This window comes from Melanerpes formicivorus, unplaced genomic scaffold (assembly GCF_026170545.1).
Source record: "Melanerpes formicivorus ecotype bairdi unplaced genomic scaffold, bMelFor1.0.p_v2 SCAF_98, whole genome shotgun sequence".
In the NCBI taxonomy this organism is placed as follows: Eukaryota; Metazoa; Chordata; class Aves; order Piciformes; family Picidae; genus Melanerpes; species Melanerpes formicivorus.
Window position 1 is genome coordinate 2,048,070 of NW_027142450.1, and position 26,113 is coordinate 2,074,182.

Below are 26,113 nucleotides of genomic sequence, written 5' to 3' on the forward strand. Positions count from 1 at the left end.
TCCTCATATGTGGTTCAGTGGGTGATCTCCTGTAACCCACACCAGACAGAAAATAAAGATTACGAGACTACATGCCTTATTTTCCAGAATTATTATCTGAAAAATATGTTTACTGACTGTAAAAGCTGAGGAACAAATCAAGGCTGTGTTTTGCATTCGGTGCAAATGTCACCCACACTCATAAGCCTATGAAATTGCTTTGTCTTAAAAAAGAACCCAGAAGATGAGTTTCACTCTGCCTCTAGTCTCCTTAATGCAAATCATTAGCCCCATCAGATTCACATGATACAGAATCACTGTCCTAACTACCATATAAGTACTTTCAGACTTCTAGAACTATCTAACCGCTGTTACACTATTTGCATCAACAAAAATGTTCAGTTCTTGAAGACAGAAGTCAGCTTATCCAAAGATCACTTTATATCCCCAAAATATGATCCTCTACTTTCATTTCTTGCTCCAGAAAAGCCCTGTTCAGTTCCACTCATTGATACATCAGTATGATCCTCTGGTACCTGTTTGAGGCAGGAAGTGTTCCTTTCTGCTTCATGTCCAGAGAGGGATCCCTGAAGTCAACCTCGAATATCTCCAAGGTGGCATTTGTACTGAAGGATGCATCCAGCTGTTGGGCAGATGTTCCTAGCAGACAAAAAGGGGAAAATAAGTGGACACTTTTTTCAAGAGCACAAGATACAAAAAGAACAATGCACTGGAACCTATGCCTCACAGTTGACAGAAACTTGGTTATGCCTGCTTCAGGAGAGGGCCTCTTTAAATACTTCGGAAAGAGGCACCAACAATTAGACAAAGACTCTGAAACAAAGTAGAACTTCTTCAAGAAATTCTGGGCACAAATAGTGTCAGAAATAGTGACAGAAAAAGAGGGAGCGGCCTCAAGCTGTGACTGGGTAAGTTTAAAGTTTTAGGAAAAAATTTTTCACAGAAAGAATGGTCAGGGATTGGAATGTGTTGCCCAGGGAGGTGGTTGAGTCACCAGCCCTGGATGTGTTTAAAGGTCTTTTGGATGTGGTGCTTGGGGATATGGTTTAGGGGTTAACTTTGTACAGTAGGGTTCTCAGTGGGACTTGGTGATCCTGAGAGTCTTTTCCAACCTGAATGTTTCTGTGATTCTGTGATCTCTCCCTCTTGCCATAAATGTAATTCACACACCCTTTTCCAAGCAGCCACAGCTTCTGTTATTAAGTCCTCATCTAAATTACAAATGCAGTCACATCATGAAACCTGGTACAAGTACGATCTGAGATACTTCTGCAACTGCTCTTCAGCGAGCCTGTACATCTTGATCAAACCTTCTAAACATGATCTACAGCAAAATTTCTTCAACCTTAACCAACTAAACATTCCCCAATGACCCACAGAGAGCTAGCAGTCCCACAGTGTTGGGCTCTTTCCTTCTAGCTTACAGAACAAAAGCTAAAAATAGGTTTAGTGTTGCCTAAGGGGACAATGCTAGGCAGATAGTAGCCAGTTACCACAGAGGAGCTTGGTGACTGCCCACAGCATGGAGAGTGCCCAGGAGACTATCAAACAGCAGCACAGATTTTGAAACTATGCAGTTTCTGATCTAAAGTAGACTGAAGCCAAGCCCTTCAGTCCAACAAAACCCTGTCCTGTTTAGAGACGCACAACACAGATTATCTACACCAAACATGGCAATGTTGCTTTTGAGGCAACAGCTGAACTTTTGTGAATTTCTTTTGACAGCCATCCCTGGGGCAAAAAAAAAAAATAAAATGGCAGCCCTGCACAACCCAGGCAGGAGGCAGAGCTGACTAGTTGACTAGTTGTCATGTTGGACAGATAACCCAAGATGTTGCTTCTGCGGGCACTCAACTCTCACTGCCAATTCAATGAACAAGCAGACGCTGTGCTTCAGGAAATAAAAACAAACAAACAAAACCCAATAGTGAATAATGAGCAATATCAACAAAATGCAAATTCAAGGTTTTGCAGAAATATTGGAAATGGAACTTTAGGGAGAAGAGATTTCTATTATTTAATTATCAAACACCATGATAATGCCTGAAAATCAACAATGTAAAAGTCACCTCAAATGAAAATTACTAGAATGCATTATTTTTCCCACAGATATACCAAAGAAGTAACCTTACTTTAATTTTTACAGTGAGCAGGTGTTGGAGTTCATACACACTTTATCAGAAGTTAGGTCAAAAAAAGCCATGTGTTCACTCTTTGAAAAAAACGACTGGCCTTTAAGGTGCAAAGCTGCCCTGCTTTGCCAAAGAATTCTCTACAAGTCACTCGAAAAAACAACATTAAGGCTGTAACATTTTTGGTGTATTGCTTGTGAGTTTTCCAGAGATCATTAAGGTGAGAACTGCTGAAAGTTAATGCCAATTAGCTGACATTCGTACTTCGATTTTCACAAATTGTGAAGAACTTTACCTGCTGCTAGATAAATGGGGTGGTTGTTTGCTGGACTCCATGCCTGGACAGCTGTTCGCTCAATTTCCTTTAGCTTCATTTTCTAGGCTCTAGAAAAAAATTAACACAGTGGTTAGAATAGCCTGATAAAAGGCAACACAAAAATAGTCACACCAGTAACACAGTATCTCCCCCTTACAAAGCTACCCAGTGAACAAATTGCTCTTGACAGTTACTTGCTACTTCCTGTGCTAGTCAATAGGTTCCATAGAAATGAATTAGGGTATTTTAGAATGCATGAGGGAAAAAAAAACCAAACAAACAATCCCATCTGTCTCATCCCACATTTTCTCTCTTTATTATATGCCCTGATTGCAGGAGGCTTTCAGCAAAAGGAAGGGGATCTAAATTAAACAACATACTCAGCTCTTCACTCCAGGATGATTTAAATCAGCTGTAGAAATTAATTTAAATAAATATATTTGCAAAGCACCAGTTTCTCTCTCTGAACAAGTTGAGGCTGATATATACCTAGGCAAAAATGGAGGAAAAGGAACCTGAGGGCAGGCTAAATTCCAAGCTGAAAAGTGACGTGGACACACAAAACAAAGTGCAATGCCATCACGTGGCAATTCAGTTAATGTACTTTGTTCTTGTTCCTCCGAGAAGTAAAGGGAAAAAACTAATTTGACTTTTTGCTTGAGTTTGTAAATGGTAGAAGGTGAGGAGAAGCAATTCCCACCTGGAGTACTGCATCCAGTTCTGGAGCCCCTATTACAAGAGGGATATGGACGTGCTGGAGCGTGTCCAGAGAAGGGCCACGAGGATGATCAGAGGGCTGGAGCACCTCTCCTATGAGGACAGACTGAAGGAGTTGGGGCTGTTCAGTCTGCAGAAGAGAAGGCTCCAACGTGACCTAATTGTGGCCTTCCAGTATCTGAAGGGGGCCTACAGGAAGGCTGGGGAGGGACTTCTCAGGATCTCAGGTAGTGATGGGACTAGGGGGAATGGAATGAAGCTGGAGGTGGGGAGATTCAGGCTGGATGTGAGGAGGAAGTTCTTCACCATGAGAGTGGCAAAGCCCTGGAATGGGCTGTCCAGGGAGGTGGCTGGTGCGCCGTCCCTGGGGGTGTTTAAGACCAGGCTGGATGAGGCTCTGGCCAGCCTGATCTAGTGTGAGGTGTCCCTGCCCATGGCAGGGGGGTTGGAACTAGATGATCCTTGTGGTCCCTTCCAACCCTGACTGATACTATGATACTATGATAATTCAGAAGTAAATAGTGGGTTTCAAGCTCAGATCTGACAACAGTTCTTTCTATTTACTCTGGAAAGCTCAACTGACACTTGTAAAATGGGAACACAACTTCCGTACATCACTGGAGAGAGACGAGTGGGCAATAATGTAGCAAGACAGCTAAAAGTCAAACAACTGCAGGCAACGAGGCTGCAAAATTGAATGAATATAAACACCGAAGCAGGATTCTGTTCTTGCTGAGGAAAAAGCACTCAGCACCTCTTCATCCCAGACTATGCTGTGCTTTCTGGGCATGTCAGTAACATAAATGACATGTGGACGTATCAGTCACAGGCTAGGAGGGTCACTCTCATGAGCAGTTCCTAAACCATTTGAGCTTGGCTGCAATGCAGTCTTAATTCTAGCTAAACAGAGCTGCTAACCATGCAATCAGATGATATCATGCTGTATAAAGTAAATCTGCCAGCAGGCAGCACAGAAAAACACTCTGCACCTCTCCAGCTTGCTGTGATTAACCTCTCCCAGTTACTTGACATTGTTTGTGTTAGCCAGGCTGACAGTTAAACCACAGTCTGCATCACATGGCCTTCTCTTCAAATGCAGGGCTACAAGAGTCCATGCTTCAGAGTTTGGCTGTTTATTTGTAACCAAGTTCATAAAGGTTGCTTGCTGTGGCCAGCCCACTGTTTGGCCAAATCACCAAAAAAAAAAACAACCAAACAAAGCAGTTTTGAAAAAGCCTCCTGTCTCCTTGTGGCTTAGAGGAAACTATGGCCTCCTGAGGCCCACACATAGAGAGAAATCTGGTCAGCACTGCTTCTTGGGAATCAGTCTCCTGGTTAGCATCTCCATACTTTTTAGGATTTCTTTTCCATCACCACTCTGAAGCTGAGCTTCCTCTCTCTCCCTCATGCACTACCAAGACTAGCTGTTTGATTAGAATTTATTAATTGCTTTTTAGTATTAGTCTGCAATAGTATCTCCAAAGCTCAAAGTGTCTATTGATATTTTCACATTAACTTTATTCCAGCTCAGCTCAGGCCCACAGCAATCAGAAGATAACTTTTTATATTAAGACAAGTTTAACTATTTCCTCATACAGCCCAGGAACAGATGTAGAAAGGTCACCTCCTCATCACTGTAAGAGATCTCTAAAGCTTACTGTCCTATCCTCCAGTACACTTTGATGAGTACTTATTAGGGCTCCATTATATTCTCTCTGCCAAGATGTTACAATGCCTACTCATTTGTCTCCCATACCAATTCAAAAACACTGTTAAGGTATCCTCTCTTCAACGAAAATATTCCCAGAAGGAGTCAGGTGAAGCTGCTAGCAACAGCCTACTGCACAAAGCACCACTTCACTGATGTTAGGGAGCAGGACAGCTGGTAAGCTCCTTACCAGTCCGTTTTTGCCTCTTCCTCCTCCAATTAGAATACATCAATTGCAAATGCTGGCTGGAAATATAGGCCTCACTGCTTCTTGGGGTTTGAGGGCAATTCACCTGTGAGTATTATCAGACAACAGCCGAAACCCCACTTCCCTCTAGTAAATTAACTAGTAAGAAAGGAGAGAAGAGTGCAACCATCACAAACCTACCCAGGTGAATGGTACAAGCTTCCACTCTTTACCTTCTGTGCCAGGCTAACTGCAAGGTTGGCACAACTTGCATTCAACACACAAAGAAACATAAGCCCCCAAAACATGCAGAATGGTATGGATCAGTTGTCCACCTTTATTCAGTCACTAAAGCATCCTGCAACAGAAAGTCAACATCACTGTTCTCTTTTCACAAACTTAAGTCAGGAGAGAACATGAAGGTAAAGTGTCTTGCTTGTAACTCAGATATAGGAAAGCAAACAAGGTACCTTTTAGAGTGGCTCAACAGCAAAACTGTAGAAGTGCTGGATCATAGGTACTGAACAGGTACACTGTGTTCCCAGTCCCCAAGGAAAAGCATAATAGTGTAAATAGACCTGAGAAGGCCCACAGGAGATGAGTAAGAAAGGTAAGATCACAGTATCACACCATCTCTTAAGTACCTCCTGTACATTCAGCTCCACTATAGCTGAAATTCTACAGGGATACAGGAGCACCTCCTCCTTAAATCAGTGGACTGAAGGGGAAAAAAAGCCTAATTTGAGTCTTACTCTTAGAGGAGCGACCCTTCTACAACTGCCTGTATCCAGGACAGTGCTCACGAGCATTAAAGCAAGAAAAAACCCTTCATTAGTAACCTCTTGTGGCTGCCTGAGAAAAATATACAAGCATTGGACTTCTCACAGGAGAAATTTTAGGGAGAGATTGCCACCTGCTGTCACCTCCCAAAATAGCAGCTAAGACTACTGATAAAGCTCACGATTTTCTCAGGACCTCTAATTAATTAATCAAGACAATTCCTCCTCCTCCTCCTCCAGATTACAAATCTAACGTATTAGCGAACCTCGACCCCAAGGGGAGTCACAGGACAGAAGCTGCATTTCCCCGCAGCCTCCCCCAGGCATGGTTTCCCACACGGTGTCCTTAAAAGGTAACACAATCTGCAAAGCAAAATCCAGCAGGTCAGAGGACTCCCCACCACTGAGAAATGAAAAGCACACAGCTTAATGGTGAAAAGTAAAAGCTCTCAGACCGTGACAGACCATGCAGACAATCCTGATAAGGGCAAAAAAATTCCTCACCTACAGTAACTTAAAATACTTGTGGCTTAGAATGCATCCTTAAAGACTGTTGGGGTAGTTTTATCAGCTAAATCGACCCTCTAAGTTGTCATGATAACCATTCCTGGTATCACTCTGAATAAGGCCTTCTCCCTCCTGCACCACACAAATACTGTCAATCAGAAATCTCCTCCTACTGACTTTCCCATTTCTCCTCCAGCCACCCAAACACTCCTTTTTGAAGACTTCCTGCTGATACTGGACCTCCAGCACAGCACACAGAAGTGACAGCTTGATGCCTCTTAGCGAAAGGTGAAACTCGGGTTAAAAAAGACTTCTCCAAGGTCACCTAGCTGACAAGCAGCCATCCTAAGATTTGAAAAAGGCTTCTCAGCCGTGACACAATGGTTAAGACACAATTTGTCCTACAGCCTCCATATCCCTGTGTCAGTTTAAAATCTTTGTACTGCCTCTTCCACTGGCATTGCTGTGACCTTTTCACAGCTCCCCCTATAACCAGGCTGTTCTCATAAGTGCTTATTATAAACCCTGATTACAGAAAGCAGAAGGTACAGAGCGACTAATCTCAGATAATCGTTGGTGTTTGCAAGACAGGATTGTTGCAAAGTAGAGCTCAGCACATTCCTCCATGACTGCTCCCACGGTATATAAAAACTTCTTGAGTTCGGAGCACTTTCAAAAGCTATCGCTAAGCGCCACGGCAGTATACAGATGGGAGTGCGTATACACGTTATCTAGTCAGTTTGGGCCACACAACAGCACTGTACAGTATGGTAGTAAAAAAGCGGGAAGGTCTAGGAAAAAAACATTGATCTCGGCCACCGACTGTCAGAAAACAGGCTCTCGGTTATGCTAGAGGCCTCTCTGTAGCCCAGGTCAAATAGCTTAAACTCCCCACTGGCAGTCCCCCGCCTGCCACTGTCGGGAGCGACGGGACCTGCGATCGGAGCCGGCACAGCCGGCAAAGACACCGGGACGGGCGGGGCAGCATGTCAGGCCGGGGCTGGGAGAGGGGTTAGGGGGTCTGGCCCTGGGTTGGCTCCTGCGCCCCTGTCCCTGTTGCGGGGGTTAAGGGGCGCGAGTGCCGACATAGGAACAGCGGCTGGCGTCACGCCGAAAGGCACGGAGGCGGCGGGAAAAGAGGGAAGGGAGGGGCGGTCGGCGGCCCTTACCGGCTCGCTGGCCGTCACCGCCGCGCCGCCGACCCAAGCCCAAGAGACTCCCGCAGCAGAACCCTCACGACGGTGGCCGCCGGGAGCCGAAAAGCCGCCGCCCGCGAAGCGCCGCCCGTCACCCCGCCCCTCACCCCGCCTGCGCAGGCGCCAGCCCCGGAATCCTCCCCGACTGCGGCTGCACCGACGGGTTGGGGCTGTAGCGCAGGGCGGCGGCCAGAACCAGCGCGAAGGGGACTGGAGCCCGTCCCTATGAGGGCTCGGCCCCTACCGCCCTTCAGGTGTGCCCCGAAAGCGTGGGAGGGGTGTTGAGGGCTGATTACAGTCTCCTGCCCAGTGTCGGGGTGTTCCTCAGCTATGGCACCACGGACCGGTGTCAGGCAGACAGAGCTGAGCCAACAGGCTCCTGGGCACTATTTTGTTTTTAAGATACTTGAATTTGCCCCATCCAGTAGTCTGAAATGGCCCATGCTGTGTGCCAAAGAACAGCACAGCAGGAGCTGGGGCCTGAAGCTCCTGATAGCTCTGAAGTTGCTCCCCTCAGAAGAACATTGCCTCAACTAGAGATTTAAGCCTTTCTGAGGGGACATGCAGAAAGGAAGGAAGCACAGCTTAGGAATGTATTTTCCTGAAAACATTTTAGTAGCCAGAGTGGGGAGAAAAAAAGAAAAAAAAGAAAAAAAGAGGGGGCAGAAAGGCCCAGACCTAATTCCCTCACATCTTTTCCATTTTGGGGAGATTTGCCTAACACAAGACACCATTTCTACAGATTCCTGGGCCATGTTCTTTACTTCCCCTTGAATAAAATCCCACTGGTTAGATACAGACTGGTCATGAAGCTCTCCAAAACAGTGAGCAAACAGTGCTGGGGCAGGGCAACTGTGTGGCATGCAGTACCAAGTCAGAAGGGCAGTCCCCAGCCTGCCTCTGTGCTACTGCTGCGTTATCATTTCACATATATAAAGGCAGCCATCACTGCCCCTTTCTTTCATTTTACTTAAAAGACTTTTTACAACTCTCACAACATTGTATATCATGCTGTCACATAACTACTGTGGTTATCCTTACTCTAAGGAACATGCCCCTGCAAAACGCTTTGTAACAGATTTCCATTTTAAGGTTCCCCACAGCTCAAAAATACTCTAAAAACCCTTCTGGTATAAAATATCACTGTAATTTAAAAGTAAGCATTTCCATAGCTAGAAAAGGTGGCAGCTTACAAAAGCCAGGAGGGATGGCAATTTTTCAGCACTACTTTATTTACACAAATACCTGTGTATTAGAATAGAATAAACCAGGTTGGAAGAGACCTTCAAGATCATCGCATCCAACCCATCGACCAATCCAACCCACCTAAACAACTAACCCATGGCACCAAGCACACCATCGAGTCTCCTTCTGAACACCTCCAATAATGGTGACTCCACCACCTCCCCAGGCAGCCCATTCCAATGGGCAATCACTCTCTCTGTATAGAACTTCTTCCTAACATCCAACCTAAACCTCCCCTGGCACAGCCTGAGACTGTGTCCTCTTGTTCTGGTACTGGCTGCCTAGGAGAAGAGACCAACATCCACCTGTCTACAACCTCCCTTTAGGTATTTGTAGAGAGCAATAAGGTCACCCCTGAGTCTCCTCCTCTCCAGGCTAAGCAACCCCAGCTCCCTCAGCCTCTCCTCATAGGGCTTGTGTTCCAAACCTCTCACCATCTTTGTTGCCCTTCTCTGGACTCGTTCCAGCACGTCAACATCCTTCCTAAACTGAGGGGCCCAGAACTGGACACAGTACTCAAGGTGTGGCCTAACCGGTGCCTATTCAATTGTGTGATTTCCTTAAACACACACCCTTACAGAAACTCCTACAGAGAGATCAAGCTAACTGGCCTTTAGCATCTGGGGTTAAAAATCTTTACAGATTGGGGAAAAAAAAAATAATGAATCACTGTTTTCAAATACCTGCTTCTCTTAAAGCACAAAACTATGAGTCATGACAGGGTGTTGACAGCATCCAGTTTACAAGAGTCATCCAGAAGAGGCCAAGCCTTTAGATTTCTGTGATGACCTACTTCTGCAGCCAAACAGTGGTGTCAGAGACACAGCACAGAGTAGTTGAGGGAACTTCCACTGTAAATCAGTACTGAAGGTTATGTCCCCTCCAGCAACAAGGGGAGAAACTTATGTTAAAGGAAGAATGAAAAAAAAAATCTAGGAGCTTAAAATTGTCTGCATAGTTTTCCCAAGCAAACTACTGATGAATTCATAGGAGGTGCAGAAACAGTGGTTTGCTGCAAGACATCTCACCCATGAAGCTTGCCTAACTCAAACTCCGGTGGATAAGCTCAAGCCATACAGGAGCTATTTGAGCATCTGTGCTCTTAGACCAAAGCCCAGGCATAGCATAACAAATGTGGACAGCACTGAACTTCCTCATTAACCTTTTCATACCACTGTTGTCCACAGCTCTTCAAGCTATACACTGTAAGGCTCTGTGCCTCGCAAGCGCTCCCTGCTGGTTACACAAGCTTCACTTAAGAGGGCATCTAGATCAGGAACAAGTCACAGCCAAATTCCAGTAAGGACAGAGTTCCTCACAGACAGCAGGAGACTCCCAAGCACTGGCATTTGCCAGTCTGGTTCTGCCTGTCATCTCACATTAAACAACAACACTTGAGTTCCACTCCAAACAGCACCTGCAGTAAACCACTTGGTAACAGGCAATATCTGCTACATAAACAGGCTTAGCTAAGGCATGTTAGTACACAAGCTACATAAACCAACAGCAGTCCTAGGACTGCACTCAGAACTTTGCCCTACAGCCTGTTTAGAAAAATGGAAAAGGTCGTTCAATTTCTTTGTTCAGGCTTCTCAAACCAAAAGAAGACAACTAGCACAGTAGGTATCATCAATATATTTCACTGCAGTTAGTTGTTGAATGTTGAAGAACAAGCATCAATGCATGCCACAGTGAACACTGGAGAAGATGCCAGCCCCAAGAGAGCTGACACAGCAGAAACAGTGCTTCAACTTTCAGATTTCATAGTGTATCACCTCTGGTGGCTTTTTATTGGGGTCTCCTCCTCTCTCCAGGTACAGGTCATTGAAGGGGTATTGCTTCGGTCCCTACAAGGAGAGAAAGTGTGGCAAATTCAACGCAGTTATCAAGTACATTGAGGAGTAAGGGCAAAAATAGCTCATTCCATCTCAATCTCACCAAAGTCAAGGCTTGTCATTTACAACTCAGATTTAAGTGTTTCAGCAGGAATCTTAGAGTATAAGTAAATTCAAAGGTAGAGTTCTTTGTATAAACCCCTGTACTTTAACAGCAGCATACAGATGGTCTTGTGTTTAATTCTTAATGAACAGTTCATCCGGGAGCACAAAGATAATATATTACAAAACCTGACTGTGCATTCAAATATATTTTTCATAAATACATTCCAAATGATCTGGATCGTGAGATATGATTAAAAAACACAGGGCAAAATAGATAAAGCATCTCCCTTGAGCAGATGCACACAGGGAAGAATACCTAGACCAAAGGAGGGATACTGTAAGAAGCATAGCTTAGAATTCGCTCACAGTGAACAGAAACCACTCACTATGAAGCAGAACCCCTGTGCTGAGCAAAGCCAGCCAACAGAACAACTCAGGCTAAGTGAGACTACAGGACATCCCACAGCCTGTTCCCCACCAGCAGCAGAGTTTTGCATTCACATTCACTCAGCTCCAGCAAAACCACTTTTCTGGGCACTGGCAGCAACAAGAAACACAGCTACTTTTCCTCTCTTTACCCAAGAGTAACTCACCACAGGCCTGTAAGATGGATAGAACTCTCCAACAACAAACATGATCAGCATTGTACCCAAAAAGAGAAGGAAGTGATTGCGCATGGTGTGCCAGGGAACTGGAGTGGGGGATGTATCAACACGGGTCCGAATATACATGTCAAAATCCCAGTGCATCTAAAGAACAAAGGAAAACAGCTGCACATTTACCAGCTCCAGCTGCTTTGGTCAAGAAGTGCTTTACAGCACTCACAAAACTGCCAGAGGCTGTTTCATCTCTGTCTTGGAAGTGGAGTTAAAAACTACCGAGGAGATAAGCACAGTCACAGCAAGTTGTCACAGTAAAACTCAGGACTCCAAATTCCTATGCTTATACCAGACTATATGTTTAATTATTTGACAGGAGAAGCTTTTATTTATATACATAACCACTCTACCTTAGATTTGTTCCCCAGAAGTGTTAAAAGGCATGGTGTAAATCAATACCCTCACTTATGGAAGTTCGGTCACAAACAGAAGTAGCAGTGTTATGTCAAACAAAGCAGCAATCACCTACCACTTGGAAACTGGTTCCTCAAAAACAGGCAAAGCACCTGCCAGTCTTACTCTGTGACAAAAGCAGGGCTGGTAGCAAGCTAATGCCCATCCTGATGTAATTACTCCTTTCGTTACTTGTGTCAATTACTAAGTTTGGTACTCACAGTTAGGCTGCAGTCATTCATAGAAAGACCATGTACTAACAGGAAAGTTAGTCCTGACAAGGAATTTGAGTAACTTAGATGTTGAAAATTAACATAGGTGCTCTATTAATCCATTTTCTTAAGGATAGCTTGTAAACCTTCATCAGAGAAGGTAAAGTAATAAAGCAGCAATAACTGCCTCTGTTGTACTTAAGAACTTTACTCAGACAATGGCTTCTTTGCTAAATGGTTCTGAATTAAGCTCTCATACTGAGTCAGATCAGACAAAAAAAAAAAAAATGGGGGAAGACTTTACTATTCCTACAGAAAAATTTAAGTTCATGAAGTCTCCCTCCTCATGTGTATAAGGATGCCAACATTCCTCAACACTTCTACAAGATTTGTCATAATGGCCACAGCCAAATTTCCCCTCTGCTGACTGTCCCTGCTTGCGTACACAACACACATCTGCACTTGAGGGTGCAGTTACACAGAGAATCAACCAGGAAGCACTTACATGATATGCATGTACTTAGTAACAGTGTAATCAGAACAAAAAGCACTACTAGCATTCCTACCGGCTCTCCCCAGTTATGCCTCATATCTTGCTGGTCCCACTGGTACCAAGGGTCTCTCTCATGAAGAGACTTATTAGGGAGCATGGGATAGTCACCATATCTGTGAGAAATAGAGGTAAAAAAAGCAAGTATAAAAGAAAGATGTATTAATTTAGATACATCTTGCAGGAGACACTATAGGATTGGCCTATGGAAATAGAAAAGTTAAATATTACTTTCTTTTTATAACTCCTACATATAGACATTTAAAAAATTCATGCATACAACTAGAATAACGATCATCACCTTGACACCAGTCATTTCAACAGTTAACATTCCTCAAAATGTCATTTTTAGGCTATACTAGCTGGAGGAAAATGTAAGCTTAACTGAACTACAGAGCCCTAGTTATCTTGTACTTTGCACGTGTCAAAGTATTCCTTAACACTTCCTGAAATCATTATTCCAGAGATGGCTTTCAGTTCATCTCTCTTAGCCTTGCATTACAAAACCACACAAAGTCTCTCATACAGCATTTTATTCACACAAGTCTCCAACTCATTCCACTTGCTCCTGCTTCAAAACACTGATATACATCAACACGCTTCAAAACTTCACACTCATAGCACATCATCTCCGGGCATTTAACTGAGACTACTAGCCCGCAGCACCTCCAGCAGGGAGCTGCCAGCCTTGGCCCGTGAGGGTATGGGACCCTTCGCAGCTCACCCGAAGCCGTCATCGGGATAGGGCTGGTAGTCTTCCACTCGCATGTTGTACTTCTTTGCGGCGGCTGCGCGCTCCTCTGGTGTTCGGGGGTATGGCCCTGGCATCATGTCTTTGGACATCTCCGAGGCTGGCGGGAGAGCAACGAGGCAAGGTGGGCACAGGCCCCACCGTCAGCTGCAGCCAGCCTGGGGAGGTCGCGCCGCCCTCACGCGTCGGCTCCAGAATCACCTGCCCGCTGCCCCACGGACACCCACCCCACCACCAGCCAGGCCCCCGGGTCCCACATCCCCGCTCACCCGCCCGCGCCCCAGGGGGCGCCGCCACGGCAGCCCGCACGGCCCACAGCCGGGCGGCCGCCCGCTGCCAGAGGACACCGCGGAGCCCAGCCGCCGCCATCACCCTCCCCGCGCAGGCGCGACCTGACGGTGGCCGGTAGGGACAGAAAAACAGAAGCGGAGGAGGGGGCGGAGCGATCCTGGCTGCCGCCCGCGCTGCCGGGTACGAGCTCTCCGTTCAGGGCGTTAATTAATCAGCCGCTGTTATTATAATATTGACATAAGAGCTAATGGATGGAAAGGGCATCAGTGCGGTATTTCTCTGGCTGTCACCGTCTGAAGCGGGGTAATAGGAATTTATGGCAGGTGTCTCCCCGCAAGACGCGGGGCAGCCTCCCGCGAAGCAGCCGGGTCGATGCTCAGTCCGATCGATGCTGTGGCTGGCGGCGTTATGCAAATTGCCTTCTTTGTATCAATATCAATGTTATTAAAGTTAATACCCGAATGTAGCCATCTTATTCCCGTGGACCCAGGGAAATGCAAACAGCTGAAATGGCATGTTAATTCAGCAGTGCTATTCTTCAAATGTAAGCAATACATTATTGTAGATGAAATCGATACGAGCATTAAAGGATTTTGCAGTTTACTTCATTATGTAAACTCTGTAGTAGTTGAACTCATTTTCTTTCAGTTATTCACATCAGCTGTAATGGGTAATGTCTCTATAACGATCTACATTATAAACCTTTGCAGATCAAACCCTATCATGGACAATTTGTCATTAAAGCCATTCCTTCTAATAACAGCATTAATTGTAAACCTACAAATTGGATGAAGATAGCGATGAACCACAAAACCACATCTGAAATAGAGCGTGCCTGAGATGGAGGCATTGTCATGGGCTTGGACAGGATCCTTTCACTCATGCCAAAGGAAGGCCTTGTCCTAGCATTTTAGGGATGGTACCTTAATTCAGCCAACTCCCTTACAACTGAGTATGCAGTGAAGTTAGTATGTCAATTGTTTATTTAATAAAGTTACTAACTCAAGAGACCAACACTCCAGTGCAGAGGCTGCTGGCATTTTCCATGGACCCAGTGCTTGGTGCCTGTCTCACCCCTGCAGCACATGGCACCTAGGGGACGGCAGTGTCATGCTGGAAGGGGGGACCCTCAATTCCCAGCTGTGACATTTTTCTGGGCTCACACCTCACTGCAGGCTCAGATCATGGTTGGCTTCTCCTTGCATCAGCTCTTCATTACTGGTTCTTTACTTTCTGGGTTATGCCTGAATCTTTCATAGACATGGCTCAAGCTTCCTGAGCACCCAAATATGTTTGCAAATACACTGTAAATTTGTTTTTTTCACCTGTACATACACAGCTCTGTAAAGGGCATTAATTCTCCTACAACCTCAGTACATTAATAACTTTAGCTCATTGAGTGTACAATGAAAACCTCTGAATGCCAGAGGCCAACATTTTCTCAAGACCTAATGCCTCACGTGTCACTTACACTTGGGCAAGAAAAAACATCGTTCTTACTGCTTGCAGCTTGAAAGTAAAAAGTAGACTTTGTCTCATGTAATAAACATACGCTGGGTACATACGTTTACTTAAGCATGTATGGTCCTCAGTATACGATGCATGAAATCTTGCTAAAACGAATTAGTCACACAATGCCCGCTAATGATCAAAAGGCAGGTATTAGTTACACTGGGCAGCACTATGCACTTTTTCTTGTACCAAGTGGTAATTAAACTTCTGGGTTCCAGGCACAGAACTCAGCTGTACATGTCCTGCAGCCAGACTGAGGAGAAGGGACAGTCTGCTGCCCTGGAGCAGGATGTGGCAGCGGAGCAGCCTTGCAGCAGCTGGCGACTTCAAGAGGAAGGTGCCGGCAGTCGCAGGCACGCAGGGCGGTTTGGGGCCAAGCACCCGGCGCCACGGCGGCCCGCAGAGGCCTCGCAGACGATTCCTTCTGTTGTATATAGTGGATTTGTTCCCAAGTTTGCTCCCAACTCCCAGAGGTGTCCAAACACCTGAGAGCCTAAAAGGCAGAGGGGAGTAGAGGCCGTCTGCAACGTCCCTCCGCGCGGGGGCGCTGCTCGTCGCCGCCTCTCCCTGCTGCCCTCTCCATGGTGCGCCTCTGCCTCCCGCCTTCTCCCTTCGCTTCCGGCGTTGCCAGGGGTGGGCAATTTCCGCTTCCGACTGTGTATTTCCGGGTTTTCCGGTTGTGGCGGCGATGGCGGCGGCTTCCTCTTCGGCCGCAGCCGCGGGCTGCCAGGAGGGCTCAGCGGTGGCGGCAGGGTGTGGCTGGAGCGAATCCCAGTTTCGTCGTTACTCCTTCGAGACACGGCCTATTCCGCGGCTCAGCCACAGCGATCCCCGCGCCGAGGAACTAATCGAGAATGAGGTGCGGTGAGCCGCGGCGGGGCTCGGAGGATTGTGCTTCACGGCGCGGGGTCTGCTACCCCTGACCGTCTGGCCGGGCAGATCAGGGCCCACAGAGCGGCTTGCAGAGTGTGGGACTCTCCCGCGTCCTCGTGTGGGCTCGGGTGCGCTCCATTCCCCGCCCCGGCGCTGTCCCTCTGTTGCTGCTGTCCCGTAGTTCTTAGTTACAGTGGAGATTTCTTTTTGGTGCCTACGTCGAGTTGTTACATTTGCAGATTTCTTTTGCTTTAAGTGCTTTGTTTTCTGGATAGAAATCGTGGAAATGTTATTTAAAACGATGGGTATATGTTCTTTATTTTATAAGTGAGAGTGACCAGAAGTATGAAGGTTGACTTGCAGTAGTGGCTCTTGGACTGGCTCAGGACAAAGTTAATCACGTACTTATAAGATGTAGAAGATTTTATAAGATTTATAAGGAAGCCCACAAGAAGGAAAGTTGTGTGTACACAACTTGGAAACAGGAGCTGCTGTTTTTGTTCATGTTGCTTATAGGTGAGGAGATAGGTGCTGTCTCTTCTCTCCCTCTTGTAGTGTTGGGATTTTTTTGCTGGTGTAACAGATGAATAAATGTTGGGGGGTTTCGTGGCTGGAGATTATCTTTGATCCTCTGAGAAAAGAGATCAGTGCTGTTCCTAGATTGAGAAGTATCTGTCTGCCAGCAGTTACCCCATCATAGCTGAAGCTGGCAATGACCAGACAGTAACTGCTGTGTGTCTTTGCTAGGTGGCAAGACCAAGTAGGCCCCAGAGTTTTCTAATGTTTGTCTAACTTCACATGTTAGAGATTGGCTTAGTAGACAGCAGAATCTGCCAGCAGTAGGACAAGGAGCAAGGGGTACAAGCTAGAACACAGGAGATTGCACCTCAACATTGTGAGACACTTCTTTACGTTGAGGGTGATGGAGCACTGAAAGAGGCTGCCCAGAGAGGCTGTGGAGTCTCATTCTCTGGAGACTTTCAAAACTCACTTGGATGCCTTCCTGTGCAGCCAGCTGTAGGTGTTCCTGCTTTGGCAGGGGACTTGGGCTCGAATCTCTAGAAGTCCCTTCCACCCCCTAACATCCCGTGATTCTGCTATTCTGTGATCTGCCCCATTACTACCAGGATCTTGCTGTTGGAGCAGGCCTCCACTGTCTTAAAATTTCCTGTCACGTTTTGCTAGGTTTTTTTTTCCCCAAGACTAAGGGATCTGCTTACTCTGAAGGCTCTTTCCAGTTCCTTATTTTCAAAGAGAATTTGTATGGTTGTAGTAATGAATGTGATCATTCTCAAGTTCAAGAGATCTTTGAATCAATAAACTCCATGTTTCTCTCCAGGAGCCGGTGGTGCTAACAGATACGAACCTGGTTTATCCTGCTCTGAAATGGGACCTGGACTACCTCCAGGAAAACATTGGCAATGGAGACTTCTCAGTGTACAGTGCCAGCACACACAAGTTTTTGTACTACGATGAGAAGAAGATGGCCAATTTTAAGAACTTCAAACCCAAGTCAAGCAGGGAAGAGATGAAGTTTGCTGAGTTTGTGGAGAGACTCAAAGAAATACAACAAAAAGGGAGCGCTGAGAGGTAAGTGATACATGGAGGTTTCTCCATGCAGGTCTAAGTAGGGGGTAAGTTTCAGTAAGTGAAGATAATGATTAAAGTCTGTCAAATTTTAATGTTTTTTATAGCCTTGCTTTTCCTGCAGGGCTGCTAGTTGACAGTTGTTACCTGATTTAAAAAGTCATACCATTGGTTAGACATTGTCTGCAGAGATTCACTTTCTTTTCTTTGTCTCAGGCAGGATTTAGAAAGAGAATGCCTTAAGCTTCACTTTCTTTCGACAGACTATGGCATCGGTATAGGACCCTAGTTATTTGATGAAAAGGTACAGGCTGTGTCACTCAGAGTCTTTTATAGAACACCAAGACAGCTGGTAATAACTGTCTTTTAAAAAGATGAGAAAAGGTTGCATACATGCTGTGTCATTTGTTGGTCGTGATGGCCTATACTTCTAACAGCTGTAAGTTACGGAGACGGAATATAGCTATTAGCAATTGTACTTAAACCCTTGTTTAATTTTGCCAGTCACTAGCCCTCTGAAAGAACTTAGGGTTGCTTAATTGTGTCTTAATGGGAAAAGATTTTGTGTCGATGTCCACTTGTCTGTGCCTTTCTCTTCTTGCTCAGCTGCAGAAAGATACCAGACGTTGAGCTTAAAAATGCATTTTTCTCCCAGCATTGAAGACTGGTTTGTAATACTGTGACTGTTAATACAGTCTACTGCAGTCTAGCAAAAGTAGTAACTCATGCCACAGTTGAGTTAGACTTGTGGCATTTATCTGGGGATTACTCATGAGTGTGTTTGATATTTTACAGTGGCCAATTTCCTCCTCCTGCACCATGAGGAGACTGTTCTTGCTCTAAAATTCTCTTTTCTCCCTTGTGATTGTTCAAGCAAAACTGAGTTCTGCTCCCTTCTGTATCAAGAAATCTTTCAGCAAACTTTGGGGACTTCTTGAAACTGTTTCCTTCAAAAGGTGTTTATTGTGTATGGTAATAGAATCTCTAGGAGTTGTCTCTTTCTTTTGACATCTTTCTGAAGAGAAGCAGAGATACATCTTTATGTTCATGACAAAGCTTCGTATTTGATTTCTGCTTGTCTCTGGGAAAATACAGGCTATATCTCCAGCAAACCTTGAATGACACAGTTGGAAGGAAGATTGTGGTGGATTTCCTTGGCTTCAACTGGAACTGGATTAACAAGCAGCAAGGGAAACGTGGCTGGGGTCAACTGACTTCTAACTTGCTTCTTATCGGCATGGAAGGTAAGCAGTTTCCTCTGACTGGAGGGAAAGGCAAGAAGATCTGGTCAGCAGTTCTGTATTTCAGATCCACAAGATCTTTTGAATGAATTCTCCATTAGTCTCTAAGTGTTTCTTCAGAGCAGGTTGTTTCAAGCTTTGGGTTGGGAGGACTGTTGTCACAATTTAACATGGGTTGTGGAGAGGAAACATCCAAAGGAGCAGCTTGTTTCCTCAGTGACATACTGTGAATGCCTGGATGCAATCTCTCGCTTATGGCCAAAGTCTGTGTAGTGCTGGTAGGGCTGTGTTTTCAGTAATTGTGAGTCATATTAGGAGACCTCTTTAGTGTTTGAATGCTTCAGATGCAGTAGATTTAAAATGCTCAGTCTGCAGATTTACAATGCAAAAGGACTTGCAAAGTTAGCCTTCTGGGCTTGGCACACTCAATGTCTACCCAGGAGGAAATGTTGATTACTCTGAAGCATTTGTTCTTACTTGAGCCTGTACACTGTGGAGAAGAATTCACTTTCAATTAAGAGCTGAATTTGTTCTTGGGAGGTTAGAGGGCACCAGAGAACTTGCAAATGGATAAATCCTAAAAATATCTGGATAGAGTGGAGTTCCAGATCCATGTGGAGACTGACTCATCGGCAGGTGGCTTAGAAGGAGAGCGTTGTAGAAGAAAGTGATCTCAGTAAGTGGGCAAGGAACATACACAGTTTCATCAAGTGGGATGGCCTAGGATAGATGTGGCCATCACACCCAATTATAATTGTCCTGTTAGAATTGCTTGGCAATTCATGGCTGTTCAGTTCTGACAGTAGATTTTTTTTCCCCCCGCTTTGGAACAAGTCCTGCTCAACTTAAAGCAGCTTATCTTTGCCACTTGTTTTACTAGCTGAGAGAAAAGAACATTGCATAAATGCACTGCACTCACACTTCCCTGCAGGCCATAATGTGATTGCTAAAATTCTTATTACCAATAGCTTATGCACAAGAACCAAGGAATTGTCTTGAGCTTAAGTCTACTAGAAGAAGTCTTTACTGGAGCACATGATTATATGATCTATTTAATGAAGTTACGGCATTAACTGTAATCTTAATTCCCTTTAGTGAAAATGTATATGAAGAGCAAGCTAAATGAGTAATACCTAAATTGGCAAACAGCCTGAAAAGAGTAGTTGCAAGGGGTACAAAATGCCCCATTGTATTTAAAGATTTAATTAAGTTTAATTACATTTAGGATCTAGTGGTGACTGTCAAGCTTCAAAACCATTAAGTGTACTGAGGAGATGCGTTGGGAGCTCCAATGACAAACAGATTTGTTTAACTTGTTTTCTTGCAAAACTGTTAGGACTTTTTTCAAAATCAGGCTGTTGGACACATTTTCTCTAGACTCATAAATTTTGAAAGTCCATTCCATGACTTGTCATCTGAACAGAGAGTTTTATGAAAAAGTTGCCTGTCAGCATCCACCATCTGCTGTTCATGGAAACAAGCTGGAAATCCAGATCCTGTAGAGCATTAATTGCTGAGTATGGATTTAGAATGGAAATGAAGTGGAGTAGCAACTGCTCAATATAGGCTGACTGATATCATGATCAGTTTGTAATGTTCCTGTGATCATTTTCCTTGTTTAGTTTTATGAATAGGTGGAAGTGCGTTTAGTGTCTTGAGCAAGGAGTATGACTTGTTTCTGTCTTTTACACCTGTATGTGAGAGTGTCTAGATTATCATGTTTTCTCTCTGTGCAGGGAATGTGACACCAGCTCATTATGATGAGCAGCAGAACTTCTTTGCTCAGATTAAGGGTTACAAGAGGTGCATCCTTTTCCCTCCTGATCAGTTTGAATGCCTCTACCCTTATCCTGTGCACCACCCATGCGACAGACAGAGCCAGGTGAGAGTAGCAGATCTGTTCTCTTCTTTGTGCCAAAAAAGGGCATTTTTTAAGATGCTAGGTGGGAGGAAGCTGCACTAGAATTAAAGCTGCATACAACTTGCTGAGCTTTTGTAAAACCTGTGTTCAGATCTTTTAACTGGTGAATACATTGAGAATAGACGGTGGTGTTTTTGTCTGTGTCCGGTTGTGATGGTATTAGGGCTAGAATCATCTCCATACTGGCAGTACAGTGAGTGGGGCTGCAGTTGCCTACTTCTCAGTTCTGTTTCACCCATCACTTGGTCAAATGCAAATTTGGACAGAGACAAATTGCAGGACTCCTAACTGAGTTGGTGGTACTTTGAAGGTACTGCAGCACTTTGCAGTGTAGTTAGTTCAAGAGTGGGTATGTAAAAGCCATATAGGGAAGACCAAGATGATTTGACACTGAGAGCCAATAATGAGGACTGTCATTGTAGGAAATAATTCTGAGTTTCTTAATGTTTTCTTCTGCTAGGTGGACTTTGACAATCCTGACTATGAGAAGTTTCCAAACTTCAGGAGCGTGGTTGGCTATGAGACGGTGGTGGGTCCAGGGGATGTGCTGTACATACCTATGTACTGGTAAGGAGGATAACGGGACTGCACGGTGATCAGCAAACAGAGGGTTATAAGGGTCTTCTGCTTAAAGTGTTGGGTTGGCTCTTACGAGAATTTTGGTTTGACTTCTCCAACAAGACATTTTATGTGATATTTTAGGCCAATCTGCTTGTGCTTCCTATCCATTGAATGGCAGCGATATTCTCCTTGTCCCTATGTTGCTGTGCGAGTACTCCACTAACATGTGCAAGAAAAGGATCTGTATTTAAATACAGAGAGCTTTCCAGAAGTTCTGAGGTCTCGATGGTGGAAGTGCAGGGCAAGATTTGTCCAGTGCTGCCTGAACTCATCCATCCAAGGTATTTCACTGTAAGCTACAACAATAATTTAGTGTATTTTCTGTGGTTTCCGTGCAGGTGGCACCACATTGAGTCTCTCCTGAATGGGGGGATTACCATCACTGTGAATTTCTGGTACAAGGTGAGTGCAAACATCTTCCTGTGCAGCTTGGATAGCTCTACCCCAGAGGACTTTTCCAGTTAGAGATGTATTGGCATGGAGCTTCATTCCACCATGGCCTTTGCTTTAAAGCTGAAAGCTACTTTCTCCCTTTCAAGTCATGTGTAAAGAACTGGGGGGCTGGGAGAAGGTGGAATAATCTGCCTATTCAGGAAGCATACAATGAATTATTTTTGATATTTCAGGGTGCCCCAACCCCAAAGAGAATTGAATACCCATTAAAGGCTCATCAGAAGGTGGCGATAATGAGGAACATTGAGAAGATGTTGGGAGAAGCCTTAGGAAATCCACAAGAGGTAAAAAAAAGAACCACATAGTCACTGCTCTTGTAATTGTTATGGCTTAATGCAAAACTCGAGATGCCAACTATTTGGGTCTGCAGGTATCACAGTGAGGTTAGGAGAAAGCAGGGTTGCTCTGTTGCTGTGGATGGTTCTTCCTGCTGTCTTCAGAAGCTCCTTTGGCTACAAAAAGGCAAGCTCTTTAAATTATAATTATAGAGAGGACCACTACAAACAACGGAGTAATCGTTCTTGTATGTAGAGGAAAACATACTTTAGCTTCAGACACTGCCAGGAAAGTGGTGACCTCAAATTCTCTTTAGCCTTCTGCGCAGAAGCTATACCCAGTAATTGCAAGAAAAAGGTGCTTTACTTTTTGAATCCAAATCTGTTAAATAAGAAAAAATCTATTAAGTCAGGTGCTTCCCCCTTAGTATGCATCTGAGTCATACCTGAACTCTTTGTAGTTTTAACCAGCTGGTATTTAAGAAAAAACCAAAATACCGAGAGTATAGTTTTGGAGATCTTCTGCTGATCTGAAAGTGGAAATATAAGATGCATATAGAAATATTTCATGGTCTTGTAAGTCCTTACCACTGTGCAGGAACTCCTCTTTAGCACACTTGTAAGATCATGACTCTCCCCTGAGATTATCTTAACAACTGCCATAGCCTGCCAAACTTCCCTTAGTGACCAGGCAGTTCTGAGAAGTGGGAGTGGTGTTGAGTGAAAACCAAACCTTAGCACAATTATCAGTCCTAGCATTCCTTCCAAGTGACACCAAGGAACACTGAGTAAGAATGTTCCTTCTTTGCCCTGCAAAAAGCACCCCCCTGCTGACTGTTGGATTCTTTTAATAGCATCTACTGAGAAATCACGAATCTAGGGTGAGAAGTGAAAAACTTTCAAACAAATACTGTAAATGCAATGTGTTGTGATGAATTGGATGTTGGCAGAGAACACTGCAATTTTGGTAGGATGTTTTGAGTATGTGCTCAAGAGTGCCCCAGTGTTTTCTCTAGAAAATACTTCAAAACTGATTTTTTGTACCTTAGGCTTAGTTTGTGCTGAGATCCTCTGCCCGGGCCACTCAGCTCATAATGTATTGTGATACAGAGGAGCAGGCTCTGCAAGTGCCATTTCTGTGTGACTGTCCCAGCTAATGACCTGGTTTTGCTTTGAACAGGTGGGTCCCTTGTTGAATATGATGATTAAGGGACGATATGACTAATGCCTGGCTGCCCGGGTGACTGATGTTGGAGCTGCTTTGTTCACAAGCAATGGAAGATACTGAGCGCTAGTATTGCACGCAGCACTTAACAGACTGATGGGTTTCCTGGCCCATCCCTGCCCCACTACAATACAGGGGGCAACTGGAACTGCAAAACCGTTAGTACCCCATTCATCCTCCACTCTCATCTAACCGAACCTCCCAAGAACCTCTGCACTTATTGGAAGCTGGATTCATGCTCACTAACTTGTGTTTTTCTCCCTTTGCCCTGTTTGCCACAACAAAGAGCATGGCTTCTGGCACTCAGATGTGTCACTTCAGGATATTCAGGCATTTGAAGAGGAGCTTGGAGGAGAACCCAAAGTGATCTTGTTTCATGATCCTCACAGGGTTTGGATATCCTGACTGTGTTTCTGTGTTGATGCCTGCAGTGGATATAAGATGGGATGTGATAGGTTTCACAGTCCTCTGTTAGAGGATCTGTCCATGCTCAACTCTGGCACTATTTTGTATAACAGAAATGAACATGTGAGATGGTCTGTGTGTGCTGAGCAGCTGGACAAATGATTCACTTCCTTTAACATAACACACCTATGCTTTGGACTTAGTACAGGGTAGAGATCAGAGTGAATTCATCTAGTGGGTGAGTGCCAAATCCTGTGGTCTCCAAATAACATCTGTGTTGTAGGAGTCTAGATAAACCTCCTTTCTGACAGCATTCTCTGGGGAGTGAAGTCTTCTCTCTTGCTCTTCTGAAGCTGCAGTGTGGTTAAAGGGGTATGTAGCATTATGAAGGGAGATACATAAATGCCAGGGCCCTCTGCAAGTCTTGAACGATGAAGCCACATTTTAAAATAAAATTCCCCACTGTCAAAATGCAGTGTCAGATAGGTACAGAGCCTCCCTTCTCCTCACCAGGGGTGCTGGCTCCTTGGACTAACACGGGAAAGTGCCCTTTTTACTGAAACTGCAAGAACTCAAGTGTGTGTGGCTGCACATAGGTGCGCGTGTTTGTGTGATGTTGTGTGGCTCCTGTCCATCAGTTAAATCCATGCCAGTGTGTGGTTCCCTTCCTTGTACAGTCATGTGAAAGAAGTCAGGGCTTTCTGTTTAAATGTGGTTAAATTTATCTGGATCCTTTTTGTGTTCTGGGATTTGACATGGCAGGCTGGGAAGTGGCAAGGCCAGGGCACAGTAACAGGACAAGCCTGTGTTTTAGAGTCCTTAGCAATCGCCCTGGAAAATAATTTTGCTTTCATCCTATTCCCTTTAACAGCCTTAGGCTAATATGGAGGCTGGCTTTTTATTACTATGAGGTATGCTGCACTGCTGTCCCTGGTTTGGGGGATGATGCAAAGGTCTTGTATATTTGATGGGTTGTAATGGGTCCCAAGAGCTAGATAAGCTGTTTCATAGCCCATATATCTCATCCCAGAGAATAGTGGGGATTTTTTTCTGTTGAGACTTCCCAGTATTTTCTCTGGTTTTCTTCAGGGCTTGTTCTGACATGGGATTCTGATAAAAATACTGAGAAAATGCTATTCAAGAAGTCCTCCATCTTTGGCCTCAGGTCCCATCTTTTGCTGAGACAGCTCATGCACCACTTGCAGTGAGCTTGTCTTGCACAAAGATGAAAGGCTTCTCAAACAGGAGGTCCCAGGGACTGGTTTTCTGGCTGCCTTACAGGTCAGAACAAATGAAGTCTAATTGGCAGCTGCAGATCCTTGTTTAAGAAATGTCTGTGTCACTGCATAGTTTGACTGCCACGTTACTTGCTGCAGACTCTCCAAAGCTGTGGTTAGACCCAAACAAAGGTCACACAGCTTGATACTTATCAATACTCAGTTTTGGGGCAGGTGGGGAAGAAGGCTAAGCTGCTGATTCTGGCCAAAAGCAAGGCCTTCCCAGGAATCCTAGGCACATGCCATTGGTTGAAAAATGCTCAAACAAAATCCCATCTCTGTGCTATTTATTCAGCACATGATGGTCTCCAGTACTACTTGTTAGACACCATCAACTCTTGAAGCTCAGGGTGGGAGTTCATATCCCATGTGGAGAGGGAATGGTACTTACAGAACTTTAGTTTGGTTGTTGTTTTTTTTCCTTTATTTGCCAAAGGTCTAACTTTTAAAGTGTCTGAACAGGTTTTGCTGCACTTGACTTTGTGAAAGCTCATTTACAATGCACTGATGGACTGACTCCCCCCCCGCCATCCCTTTTCACCTTGTGCTTTCAATGCCCCTTGCCATGGTATTGGGAAGCTGTGTGTGTTCTCTGCTAGGGGTGTGTGTGCAGGGGGTGGGGTGTGACAAACACACGGTACCTTCTGAAGTGTAGTTCTTAAATACAACCAATGTTGAACAACAGAACTGTGTGGTTTTATTTTGTGAATGGCAGTAGGGGAGAGCTGTGTAAGGAGATACGCATATAAAGCTACTTTTCAGTCTTTCTGGTAACTCTGCTTGTGTTCTTCATTGGTGAAAGTTACTGGTCTCCAGAACTGCCTTCAAAACAGCAATACCAACTGCATTATTGTGTGTCTTCACAACTTTTCCTATATTACTTCCATAAGCCTCAAAGGAAAGCTGGGAATAAGGTGGTATCCTTGAACCTCATCAACAAGTGTACATGGGGAAGGAACAAATTGCTTGACTTCAGTGGTGTCACTATGCTGTGGTCACTGTCACAGAACAAGCTACACTATCAGGTCTAATGAGTTCTATCAGTTGCTTATCTTTTGGGTTGCCATGGGTTCCATTTGATCCTTTATCTCATTCATACTTTGGTGAGGAGAGATTGGGAATGGTGGGGGAAAGGGCTAG

General features: G+C 44.8%; 3 protein-coding genes across 6 annotated transcripts in view; 1 reads left to right on the top strand and 2 right to left on the bottom strand.

The window, feature by feature from the left end:
• SEC31B (SEC31 homolog B, COPII coat complex component) overlaps nt 1-7,627 on the bottom strand; it is a 35,260-nt gene extending 27,633 nt beyond the window's left edge. For 2 of the 4 annotated variants that reach the window (XM_068166194.1, XM_068166191.1), the window contains exons 1-3: nt 7,516-7,627; nt 2,428-2,516; nt 516-639 (exon numbers count right to left, since the gene is read on the bottom strand). In XM_068166194.1, the coding sequence (XP_068022295.1) occupies nt 516-639; nt 2,428-2,506 (203 nt within the window). In that variant the 5' untranslated portion in view covers nt 2,507-2,516; nt 7,516-7,627. Of the gene's footprint in view, nt 1-515; nt 640-2,427; nt 2,517-3,148; nt 3,216-5,530; nt 5,688-7,515 lie in introns of those variants that run through there. The other 2 variants (XM_068166193.1, XM_068166192.1) reach the window with 2 other exon arrangements.
• A 2,779-nt stretch (nt 7,628-10,406) lies between these two features.
• Nucleotides 10,407-13,671, bottom strand: NDUFB8 (NADH:ubiquinone oxidoreductase subunit B8). The gene is made up of 5 exons (XM_068166134.1): nt 13,562-13,671; nt 13,266-13,392; nt 12,558-12,657; nt 11,321-11,476; nt 10,407-10,634 (listed from the first exon to the last, which is right to left on the bottom strand). The coding sequence occupies exons 1-5, from the start codon at nt 13,659-13,661 to the stop codon at nt 10,542-10,544; spliced, it is 576 nt and encodes a 191-aa protein (XP_068022235.1). The 5' UTR covers nt 13,662-13,671; the 3' UTR covers nt 10,407-10,541.
• A 2,103-nt stretch (nt 13,672-15,774) lies between these two features.
• Nucleotides 15,775-25,737, top strand: HIF1AN (hypoxia inducible factor 1 subunit alpha inhibitor). The gene is made up of 8 exons (XM_068166131.1): nt 15,775-15,954; nt 17,308-17,558; nt 18,651-18,799; nt 20,533-20,678; nt 21,178-21,284; nt 21,677-21,740; nt 21,965-22,075; nt 23,247-25,737. The coding sequence occupies exons 1-8, from the start codon at nt 15,784-15,786 to the stop codon at nt 23,289-23,291; spliced, it is 1,044 nt and encodes a 347-aa protein (XP_068022232.1). The 5' UTR covers nt 15,775-15,783; the 3' UTR covers nt 23,292-25,737.
• The last annotated feature ends 376 nt before the right edge of the window (nt 25,738-26,113 follow it).

Coding starts and splice junctions, on each gene's coding strand:
- NDUFB8 (XM_068166134.1), bottom strand. CDS start 13,661: ATGGCGGCGGCTGGGCTCCGCGGTGTCCTCTGGCAGCGGGCGGCCGCC. Junction 11,477..12,557: donor GGCATAACTGGGGAGAGCCG/GTAGGAATGCTA, acceptor TTTGTTCTTTAG/ATGCACTGGGATTTTGACAT. Junction 10,635..11,320: donor ATCCATCTTACAGGCCTGTG/GTGAGTTACTCT, acceptor CTCTCCTTGTAG/GGACCGAAGCAATACCCCTT.
- HIF1AN (XM_068166131.1), top strand. CDS start 15,784: ATGGCGGCGGCTTCCTCTTCGGCCGCAGCCGCGGGCTGCCAGGAGGGC. Junction 18,800..20,532: donor GCTTCTTATCGGCATGGAAG/GTAAGCAGTTTC, acceptor CTCTCTGTGCAG/GGAATGTGACACCAGCTCAT. Junction 21,741..21,964: donor CTGTGAATTTCTGGTACAAG/GTGAGTGCAAAC, acceptor TTGATATTTCAG/GGTGCCCCAACCCCAAAGAG.